The 11,965-nt window shown below is 40.3% G+C and overlaps 1 protein-coding gene across 1 annotated transcript in view; it reads left to right on the forward strand.

The window, feature by feature from the left end:
- myt1la (myelin transcription factor 1-like, a) overlaps nucleotides 1–11,911 on the forward strand; it is a 55,634-nt gene extending 43,723 nt beyond the window's left edge. Inside the window, exons 11-22 of the mRNA XM_053614066.1 lie at nucleotides 264–484; nucleotides 2,456–2,742; nucleotides 4,071–4,289; nucleotides 4,866–4,984; nucleotides 5,140–5,208; nucleotides 5,300–5,362; nucleotides 8,328–8,411; nucleotides 8,517–8,738; nucleotides 8,845–8,936; nucleotides 9,125–9,228; nucleotides 9,316–9,459; nucleotides 11,661–11,911. Coding sequence (XP_053470041.1) covers nucleotides 264–484; nucleotides 2,456–2,742; nucleotides 4,071–4,289; nucleotides 4,866–4,984; nucleotides 5,140–5,208; nucleotides 5,300–5,362; nucleotides 8,328–8,411; nucleotides 8,517–8,738; nucleotides 8,845–8,936; nucleotides 9,125–9,228; nucleotides 9,316–9,459; nucleotides 11,661–11,801 — 1,765 coding nt within the window. The 3' untranslated portion in view covers nucleotides 11,802–11,911. The remainder of the gene's footprint in view (nucleotides 1–263; nucleotides 485–2,455; nucleotides 2,743–4,070; nucleotides 4,290–4,865; nucleotides 4,985–5,139; nucleotides 5,209–5,299; nucleotides 5,363–8,327; nucleotides 8,412–8,516; nucleotides 8,739–8,844; nucleotides 8,937–9,124; nucleotides 9,229–9,315; nucleotides 9,460–11,660) is intronic.
- Nucleotides 11,912–11,965: the final 54 nt, after the last annotated feature.

Consider the following 11,965-nt stretch of genomic DNA (forward strand, 5'->3'; position numbering starts at 1 on the left):
GTTTTGCAGTACTTCTTAAAATATGTTAACGTATACTATATTATATCCTCGGAAGTAATAATCACTGTAGAGATATTTACTGCAGGACAAACAACGCACAGAATCACCCAGTTGACATACTCTCAAATTCAGAGTAGGAGTACGACGCTGAAGTGTTATCATAAACTCATATCAGCGTCTCTGAGCTAATTAGACTTGTGCTAGTTCCGTTGATGCCCAGGCCGGGTTTTCCCCTCCCGCCTGTGTCGATGATTATCTTCCAGGCCTATGTGCTTTGTGAAACAGTTGGAGATCCCACAGTATGGTTACAAAAATAACGTCTCCACCAGCACGCCTCGCTCCAATCTAGCCAAGGAGCTGGAGAAGTACTCCAAGACCAGCTTCGACTATGGAGGCGGCTACGACGGCCAGCCTCACGCCTACAGCAAGCGTTCGCTTACACAGAAGAGCCACGGACGAGACACTTCACCAAGAGGATATGATGGTGAGCACAACCCGATTAAACTTTGCCGTTTCTGGGAGTTTTGGTTAGGCAGCATCATCTGGAGGTGACTGGGGTAACATCTGGGAGTGAGATAACCATCAGTATGCATCAGTATGCTGCAAACAAATGCTTTTTGATCGAAAAAAAAGGGACAAATTTCACCCATCAGCACTGAGCAATATCGGCTTACTGTATGTAGATTCTTTTTTTTCACAAAAGCGTCTCCCTGTAGTGTTTGCTTTCGCAAGGATGAAAATATCCAGATATTTGGCAAGCTGCAGTGAAAGCATTATTCTAAAATAATCAGTGTAGGTCAGTCTTTTTCTTTTCTTTTCTTTTCTTTTTACACCAGTGTGACTTCTTATTGAATGAAAAGACGATGGAGGAGTTTGGGTCCATAAAATGCTTTCTGGCCTTCAGAAAATAAATAGCTTGCTTCTTCAGTCTCAATCAAGTCATGCAGCCTGCAAGTACAAAACTTATATCAATATGTAACTATATATATATATATATATATATATATATATATATATAAAACCTGTGCTATAACCCTAGATCATCAGTTCCACCATCAGTGGAAATAATGAAAGTAAGTTTTCTTTTATTTACTGCAGACTGCTCCAAATTTTAGATATATAGAGAGAAACAAAACAGTAGACGTGCTAGACATTTTTCCATAGTCGGACAGATCCTTTTTGCTGAGCATCTTTCTCCGTTCGTCCAGTCAACAGATGGCTCATGAGTAAGAGCTGTTAGCCTTTTCCAATGCAGTCAAAATATGCTTGTAAAAAACATTGCAGAGTTTATCGAAGGTCCTTGTTTTAGATGTATACAACAACTAGTGTATAGTTGTCCTGAGTGGGAGGTACGGGTGAACGTTTCTCCGGGTACTCCGGTTTCATCCCCCGGTCCAAATACATGCGTTGTAGGCTGATTGGCATTTCCAAATTGTCTGTAGTGTGTGAATGGGTGTGTGAGTGAGGGACCCTTTCTAGAGTGTCCACCGCCTTGTGCCCCGAGTTCCCTGGGATAGGCTCCAGGCTCCCCGCGACCCTGTGTATGAGAAGTGGTTTGGAAAATGGATGGATGGATGGATGGATGGATGGATGGATGGATAGATGTCCTGAGTGAATCCATCTCATGCAGGGTTCAAATGTAGGAATCAGTCAGTGAGCAAATACACCACTCCCATTGGAGGTTTAGCCCATATGAGTAAAACTACTACACAGACTCACTTTTATATAAATATATATATATATATAATGTCTAATTTACAGTAGGTTAGTTTTCTCAGTCTAAATCTCGGTCTTACATCAAATGTTGTTTTGTTTTTACATTTGAAACTTGGCTCCTGATCTTGAACCTTCTTTTTTTTGTTTGTTTGTTTCTTTCTTTTCATGGAAAAAGTTGAGTAAGAGAGACCATTAAAATAAGACTACAGGCAAGAACAAACGTAATGACTAAAAATCCACCAAAATGCATCTGCTACAAGAATATGGAGTATTTTGGATAAATGCACATTAATTGAAGAGCATTAATATTAATATGAAGAGCATACCTTATTATTAATGAATGTCGTTTTTGTTAGACAAAGGAAATAGTATTACGCCAAAAGTCATGTTGAAAGTTGAACAATATATGTGTTTTTTCCTGCTGTCTGTTTGCAAAATGTAAATGCACTATCATACTCTCTCTCTCTCTCTCTCTCTCTCTCTCTCTCTCAGACTCATTTGCTCTCAGCATTCATCATGGAACATCAGACCATCCACTAAGCGAGTCTTGTAGGTGTCTACCTCTCTACCCATCTACTCATCTGTTGTTCTATAATTTTCCAACTTTGTTTTAACTCTATTTACATGCACTTTATTTCATGTCATCTGTCATATCTCGTATGTTACTGTGCTTACTGTATATACGACAGTAAATTTGTGTGTGTGTGTGTGTGTGTGTGTGTGTGTGTGTGTTTGACAGCCAAGCGGTACTGTAAGACCTCGAGTCCAGCCAGCAGTACAACAAGCAGCTATGCTCCCAGCAGCAGCGGCAGTAGTCTGAGTTGTGGGGGAGGAAGAGGAGGGAGAGGAGGAGGAGGAGGAGGAGGAGGAAGCAGCGCCAGCAGCACCTGCAGCAAGAGCAGCTTTGACTACACGCACGACATGGAGGCCGCTCACATGGCCGCCACGGCCATCCTCAACCTGTCCACACGCTGCCGAGAGATGCCCCAGAGCCTGAGCGCTAAAGGCCCCGAGCTCCTCGCACAGGTGAGCCACCAGCACCTGTTCTCACATACACACACACACACACAGGCTCCTCTACCCGTGGTTTGATTTTCTACTTCTGTGTTTCTATACTTCTCAGTACTTCTCAATTACACACCTTCTTGCTTTTTATCAATACTACCTTTTACTTCAGCGTCTCTGACCCTGGTCCGCTCTTTATTTCACACACAAGGACTTTTTCTGTGTTGCTCTGACTGCATGATAAATCGATTTCCGTGCCTCCGAGTTATTCTGAGTTAGTCTTCTTTCTATGCAGTGTTAGTGTATAGCTGGAGTGGGTGTAAAAGGTGTGGTTTTTCATGCCACTGTGTGATGAACAGCTCCTGATTTCTTTAGTGACACACTGAATGCAGAGATAATGCAAACGGTGAGAAGCAGCATCCGACAGCTGAAACCGAATTGGTGCAGTATCAGCCTTCTGCCCTCTCTATCGTTTGCTTTTATTCCTCTGTCTCTTCCTCCTTTTTCACCTGCCCATCCTTTCTCTCTCTCTCTCTCTCTTTCTTTCTCTCTCTCTCTCTCCAGTCTCTCAATCTTTATGTCTCTCACTCTTTCTCCGTATGAGACAGGTTGGATTGATGGTGTTTTCAGCCCTGGTCCAGGCTTGGCCTGTTTTCTCATTGGGCTCAGTACGAAGGGTGTGACCTCTCTGTTAGGACACTGGGGCTCACTGTAGTGTAGAGAAAGCGAAGAACAGGATGACTCAAATTGAGCACTAATGAGAGACTATAGATGGAGATGTAGGACAGTGAATGGTGCAAGATCATGCTCCTATTTTTTTTCTTTCTCTTCTCCTTTCTTTCTTTCTTTCTGCCCCACCCTTCCCTCTTCCATGTATATCACCTCTTTACCATTACTAATGTGTTTTTTTTTCTTTTCTTCTCTTTTCCATTTGTTGATTTATTTAATCTTTTCATCGAATCTACTTTTCGGTCTTTTCTTGTTATTTCCTCTTCTCCACCACTCACTTTTTATTCATCTTTTCGCCATCTTCTGGCCATCGTACCTATATATGACCTCTTTACATTCATTTCTTTTCATTTCGGTCATGTTATATGCACATTTCCTTTTCTCTTTTCTTCAAATCTGCTTTTCTATTGTCTCATCTTACTCTCCTCTCCTTTCATTCTCAGCTCTCTCCTCCATTTTCCAACTCAACATCACATCACTCCTCTCCTTTCTTATTCTCTCCTCCCACTCTCCTCTCCGCTTCTCTCCTTCCTTTCTTCTCCGGTTCTCTCGTGCTGGTTTCCTTTTCTTGCCTTCTTTCATGCTCCTATGCTCTTTGTCTCGTCCGGTCTCCTGTCCAGAGTCCAGAGGAGCAGGAGGTGGAGGAGAACGGGACTCTGGACCTGAGCGTGGGTCGTGCAGGGGGCATGGGTGAGGGCACGGTGCTCACGCCGCTGCAGCCCATGTCCCCCCAGCGGCAAGCACTGCTCAATAGCCGCTGCTACCAGATGGGCCCAGACTGCTGGGACCTGCCAGTGGACTACACCAAGATTAAGAGCCTGGACGAGGACCATAAAGAGGTACAGCCTCCAGATCCCACCTGGGAGCAGTGCTGCTTTATTGGAGTTTATACAGATGGATGGTAGAGCAGGATCTGCTAGTGTTTAGTTGGCTGCCATATACCATGCACTTTAGTGGAAGAGAGTAATCTCTCAGGTTTTAATGGGGCAGCAGATAAAGCAGATACGAGATATATGTCATATTTTACATTTTGACATATGGTGTGTGTCGGGGAAATAAAATCCAGGGAGGAGAAGACAGAGAGTTGGGCACCATTCCACCAAAAGATCTTTAGAGACATCTAGTGGTTAAGACTGGAAGTGCTTGCTGAGTGTTTTTGCCGACTTGCTTTTATTTACAACTTTAATTACTTCAAATTTTGTTGAAGTCAATTGAAACTTTAGTACCAAAGACATTTCATCAAGCAAATTCAATCAAGTAAATTGTTCTTCATTGATATCCAGTCCTTGACTGAAAAGGATTTTGAATGAAAAATCCCAACTGAATGTAATTTAATACAGCACTAGGATTGATCCATATACATAAGCAACATTATTATTTATAAGTGCTTTATTGAGTTTTTCTGGCCCTGCTAGGATGAGTTGGACCCTTTCCAGGAGTTGCTGGAGAATCAGCAGTACCCGGGTGAGGTGTCCCTCCCCAGCCCTAAACACAAATATGCCCCCTGCAAAGAAAGCAAGAAAGAACTCCTCACGTAAGAAGACTAACTTTACACACTTTTTCCTAATAAAGGGTTTATGAGTGAGTGAATGTGAGACTTGCTGTATAATTGCCATCTGGACTGTTGTTGTTGTTGTTGTTGTTGTTGTTTTTAAGTGTCCATTAACCCTAGTTGAATTTTCACCTCAGACTCTCTAGCTGCCAGTTAGCTGATAAAGGTATGCGTAGTATGATGACAGCAAACTCACAGGATTTAAAGTAAGTCTTTGTGATATCATGGTTAAGTCATTTTGATTACGTCTGTGCTGAGTAGAAGTTCTCACTGTGTGCTCGTTCCTGCCTCTTTCAGGTGTCCTACTCCAGGTTGTGATGGCTCCGGGCACATTACAGGCAACTATGCCTCACACAGGAGGTAACCATACACACACAAACACACACACACACACACACACACACACACGGCCATAAACAATTTATTTATATCCACTCAGCAAAGTAGTAATGCGGGATGTAAATAATAGAGATGCAGAATGCAGAAACATTCATCATCCTACAGTTAAAACATGGACTGTATCAAGATTATCAAGGCTATAAATAGCAGCCCCTTCTCTATATATGGCTGCTGCCATTTTGCTGGCTGTTTATCTCTCCTTGTCACCAGCCGTGAACCCCTGAGCGGTTGGTACTCGATAACCTTAGTCATGAAGGCTTCCTCGAGGCTATTGTCAAATGTGCAGCCTACCTCTAGGACAAATACCTGTCTAAACTCTTCATTTACAACAACAGTACTGTCGTGATCAGACACATCTCCTTTCTGTTAATGCATAATTCAATTCTGCGTCTATTACATTAACGATGGTAGCTACAACGGGTACGGTTGCTTAGATTTTAAAAAGTGACAGGTTAGCGTTTAAATGGCATTCACCTGCGACCTGCCACCTTCACACACACACACACACACACACACACACACACACACACATAGTCATGATATCCATATAATTGTGTCTGCTATATACTGTAGCAGTATATACAGTATATAAGGATTGATATCCACAAGTATACAGTATATAGGGATTGAGATCCACAAGTATACAGTATATAGGGATTGAGATCCACAAGTATACAGTATATAAGGATTGATATCCACAAGTATACAGTATATAAGGATTGATATCCACAAGTATACAGTATATAAGGATTGATATCCACAAGTATACAGTATATAGGGATTGAGATCCACAAGTATACAGTATATAGGGATTGAGATCCACAAGTATACAGTATATAGGGATTGAGATCCACAAGTATACAGTATATAGGGATTGAGATCCACAAGTATACAGTATATAGGGATTGATATCCACAAGCATACAGTATATAAGGATTGATATCCACAAGTATACAGTATATAGGGATTGAGATCCACAAGTATACAGTATATAAGGATTGATATCCACAAGTATACAGTATATAGGGATTGAGATCCACAAGTATACAGTATATAAGGATTGATATCCACAAGTATACAGTATATAAGGATTGATATCCACAAGTATACAGTATATAGGGATTGAGATCCACAAGTATACAGTATATAAGGATTGATATCCACAAGTATACAGTATATAGGGATTGATATCCACAAGTATACAGTATATAGGGATTGATATCCACAAGTATACAGTATATAAGGATTGAGATCCACAAGTATACAGTATATAGGGATTGATATCCACAAGTATACAGTATATAAGGATTGATATCCACAAGTATACAGTATATAAGGATTGATATCTACAAGTATACAGTATATAGGGATTGATATCCACAAGTATACAGTATATAAGGATTGATATCCACAAGTACACAGTATATAAGGATTGATATCCACAAGTATATAGTATATAGGGATTGATATCCACAAGTATACAGTATATAAGGATTGATATCCACAAGTACACAGTATATAAGGATTGATATCCACAAGTATACAGTATATAAGGATTGATATCCACAAGTATACAGTATATAAGGATTGATATCCACAAGTATACAGTATATAGGGATTGATATCCACAAGTATACAGTATATAAGGATTGATATCCACAAGTATACAGTATATAGGGATTGATATCTACAAGTATACAGTATATAGGGATTGATATCCACAAGTATACAGTATATAAGGATTGATATCCACAAGTATACAGTATATAGGGATTGAGATCCACAAGTATACAGTATATAGGGATTGAGATCCACAAGTATACAGTATATAAGGATTGATATCCACAAGTATACAGTATATAAGGATTGATATCCACAAGTATACAGTATATAGGGATTGAGATCCACAAGTATACAGTATATAGGGATTGATATCCACAAGTATACAGTATATAGGGATTGATATCCACAAGCATACAGTATATAGGGATTGATATCCACAAGCATACAGTATATAAGGATTGATATCCACAAGTATACAGTATATAGGGATTGAGATCCACAAGTATACAGTATATAAGGATTGATATCCACAAGTATACAGTATATAGGGATTGATATCCACAAGTATACAGTATATAAGGATTGAGATCCACAAGTATACAGTACATAAGGATTGATATCCACAAATATACAGTACATAAGGATTGATATCCACAAGTATACAGTATATAGGGATTGAGATCCACAAGTATACAGTATATAAGGATTGATATCCACAAGTATACAGTATATAGTGATTGAGATCCACAAGTATACAGTATATAAGGATTGATATCCACAAGTATACAGTATATAAGGATTGATATCCACAAGTATACAGTATATAAGGATTGATATCCACAAGTATACAGTATATAGTGATTGATATCCACAAGTATACAGTATATAGGGATTGATATCCACAAGTATACAGTATATAAGGATTGATATCCACAAGTTCAAGCTCGAGTTCAAGTGGCTTTATTGTCATTTCTACCATCTACAGCCGGTACAGTACACAGTGAAAGGAAACAACGTTCCTCCAGGACCACGGCGCTACGTAAAAACAAGACACTAACCACATGAAACGACACAGAACTAAATAAGACCTACAACATAGTATATATGAATATATGGATATCTGTTCAAGATTATGAGCTCAGATATACATATAAATCAACATATATATTGTTGTGAAAACCTCTGGTCCAAAGTGTAGAGGGGGGTGTACAAGCCTCAGAATACAAAGGAAATGTTCTGTTCTGTAAGGATGCCAGTGGTTTTTGAGCTGCTTGTATGTTCTTTTAGGGAATGTTCTAGAAATGTCAAACAGTAATGTAACTGGTTGTTAAGGATGTAAATGTAAAAAATTTCTGTGTCATAGTCTGTCAGGTTGTCCCAGAGCGAAGAAGAGTGGAATTAAAATAATTCATAACAAGGAAGACAAGGATGATCAGGAGCCAATTAAGTAGGTTTTCAATTAAGAGTTAATGTATTTCAAGAACATTTGTTGCCCTTTTGGTAATAAAAGTTCAACATGACGCTGGTGCATAATCAGAGCCCTTTATTGCAGGTGTCCTGTACCTGGGTGTGACGGTCAGGGTCATGTGACAGGGAAGTACGCGTCTCATCGCAGTGCATCCGGCTGCCCACTGGCTGCCAAGCGTCAGAAGGATGGTTTTGTGAACGGAGCTCCATTTCCATGGAAGTCTGGAAAAACTGATGGTATGACATGCCCCACACCTGGATGTGATGGCTCAGGCCATGTCAGTGGCAGCTTTCTCACCCACCGGAGGTGTGTATGAAACGGGGACAGAATGTATTGTGTTGTTTCTTGGATTATGAGAAGCATAAATGGCGCATATAAATACATAAACGCATATATGTGTTTCTCTGTCCAGTCTCTCTGGCTGTCCCCGTGCCACTTCAGCCATGAAGAAAGCACGAATGACTGGCGTCGAAATGCTTACAATCAAGCAGCGTGCAAGCAAAGGTACATCATATGGAAATGAATTGTAACATTCTGCCTCCAAGGATTAGCGTCTTGGTTCATCCGCAGTGATAACATATAACGGTGTTCCCCAACAGACACGATGATAATGTCATCGGTGTGTTTAAACAATGTTGAGTCATGTGATCAGGTGCACTTGTGGTTTTAAGTCATTCTCTGCTCTTGTCCAGGAATAGAGAACGATGAGGAAATCAAACAGCTGGATGAAGAAATCAAAGATCTTAATGAATCGAACAATCAAGTGGAGTCAGATATGATTAAACTTAGGACACAAGTAAGCTCATTTTTTTCTATTTCTCATCTTCTCAGCAATCAGTCATCTGTCTGTAGTCTTAGCAAGCCCTCCTGGTTCCTTGCCCAGATCACCACCATGGAGACCAACCTGAAGTCCATGGAGGAGGAGAACAAGGCCATTGAGCAGCAGAATGACTCACTGCTGCATGAGCTGGCTAACCTCAGCCAGTCGCTCATCAACAGCTTGGCCAACATCCAGCTCCCTCATATGGTACGAGACAGACAGGCAGCTTATCACCTACACACTACATCAATCACCTTATCAAAGGGTCCAGAAATAACTCAGATCCAAAATGTCAATGCGAGAGGATATAATAAGGAAAACCTCATGTATGGCTTGCGAAATTTAAACAGCATTCGGCAGTGAAAGTTGTTTGGGTTCCCATGTGTCTAATGGGTCACTAATACAGCTGACTTTCTGCCATCTGCTTCTTTATGTATGTTGTTGAGTTTGTCCCAGCTCCATATGCTTCTCTGCTGAGGTCACTTTTCTTACTGATCATTCTATGAAAACAAACTCACACCTCAAATGACTGTCTTTCAGTTGAGTAAAAACATGGCTTAATGCGCCTGCACATGCTCATCTGCTCACGGCGCTCCATATTGTCCAAGACAGGGTGTGATTGGACAATCCCTGTTTTTAAACGCTAGCCATGTTGCTAAACAACTGAAACATGTCCTTTCTGAATATGGCTCCTCAGTTCTCCACCTCCACCTCCAGTGAAATGGGATACAATCCGATAAGTCTTGGCACTCCTCACATCTCACCTGCATTGGATGACTGTTGGCTGTTTCTGTGCTGTTTCTAATTCTCTACATTCTCCATTAGGAGTCCGAGGCAAACTTGGATACATAGGCCCTTATTCCTCAAAGTTGTGTGTGGACAAATCGGATTCCTTATTCAGCAGTTTTGGTGGATCTGTTGGTCTGCTTTGGTGGGATCTACTCAATCTCATCAAAACTCACATCTGGTCTGAATGCATGTCGATTTGAGTGTAACGTTTTAACATTTATGGAAAATTTGCAGTTGATTTGCCGTTAAATCATCAAAACCAGTACAAAGATAGTTATAATACGTATCGTTAGTAGAGTGGTATGAACAATAACAATTACAACCAAATAACGCAAACAAGTCGCAGTTGCAAGTGCGGTATCCTTTTCCTAAAATGGTTAGTGTTAAGATATGTAATTCGTGAGTGTGAATCTGAGGAACAGACATAGATCTTTATTAGTTTCATCCTAGGTTCATACAGTCCCGATTACATATGTAACTAGCATTTTAACTCACCCCTCCTATCAATCACCGGTGGTGAAAATGACCTAATGTGTCGTATATGGCATGTAAATAAGCGGGCAGGAACTTGTGTCCACACAGCTGAAGCGGATTCATCAACTGCGCTCAGATCACCATTTGTTTCGATGTCGTACAATCTCTTTCATGCATCAGACTCAAATTTGTTTATGTCCTTCTGCACAAATCTGCACTCGTTTCTATGCACCTTTGATGAACGAGGGCCACTGTGTTTCTCAAGTCCACATTCAACTTCTGGCTGTCCATTCTTGTCAACTATACAGACACCATTCGTTGAGATCTGCAGTATTTGGGGGGGAAAAAAAAAAAAAAAAAACAACTATATGTCTAGCTAATAGTATTCTCTCTACACCTCTCCCCTGTAGAAACCGGTGCCACTGAAAGAGGCCCCTGTTAAAAATTACTGCTGTTTACAGATGCCCCACAGAGTAAGACATTCATTTTCCACAGTCTAACTTTATCCTTTTATTGCTCCTATTGCTCCTTATTTGTTCCCTATAGCCCTCCTTTTCTCCGTTACACCCACCGTGGTGTGTATATACAGCATTTCAAAAAGGTCCATATGTGTTTCTTCATATGAGTTGAAAAAGCAGTCATAAAGTAAAGTGTATACTGTAGATTATAGCTGACATAGTGTATGCAGCTGGAGTTACACTATGAGCCATATTTACTTGTTTTCTAATATGTTTTGAACCAGACATAATTACATTTAAATAGCTGGTGCTTGTTGATACTCTTGCCTTCCATGGCCCTGCAATATGTGTTTTTATTTCACTAGTATCAGTGCTGATACACTCATATGCATGAGACTCACCGAAAGGCATGCAACTCATAATACATGCTTTCTTTCTTTCTTGTTTTTTTTTTTGTTTGTTTGTTTGTTTGTTTGTTTGTTAATTTGTCCACCTCATGATGTATGGAGTATGGAGGACAGTTTAGAAGTCTCATTGTTTCTTTGTTAGATTTGCCTGCGCAGTTGTGATGCGAAATACAATCCTTCCCTAAGATTTACCACTTCCCTGTCTCTTGTTTGTTCTACCACAAATACCTCAAGTTCTTCTGCTTTCTTTGGCTTTCATTGATTCCAATCTGTTCTACAGGAGCCGATGAACGAGCAAAATTTTGACAGTTACGTGAGCACTTTGACAGATATGTATACGCATCAGGACCAGTACCAGAGCCCTGAGAACAAAGCCCTGCTGGAGAACATCAAACAAGCTGTGCAGGGCATCCAAGTGTAGCTCCCTGAGCCACTGCCTCGTTTTTTTTTTTTTTAAAGGGCTTGCATTAAGCAAGTACTGATAAGCAAAAAGAAAGAAAAACGAAACAAGGAAAAAAAAAAAAAAAACAACAACAACATGTAAAAAGTATGGATAATGATTATGATTTTTGCTGCTGTAATTAA

Source organism: Ictalurus furcatus, chromosome 25 (assembly GCF_023375685.1).
Source record: "Ictalurus furcatus strain D&B chromosome 25, Billie_1.0, whole genome shotgun sequence".
Lineage (NCBI taxonomy): Eukaryota > Metazoa > Chordata > Actinopteri > Siluriformes > Ictaluridae > Ictalurus > Ictalurus furcatus.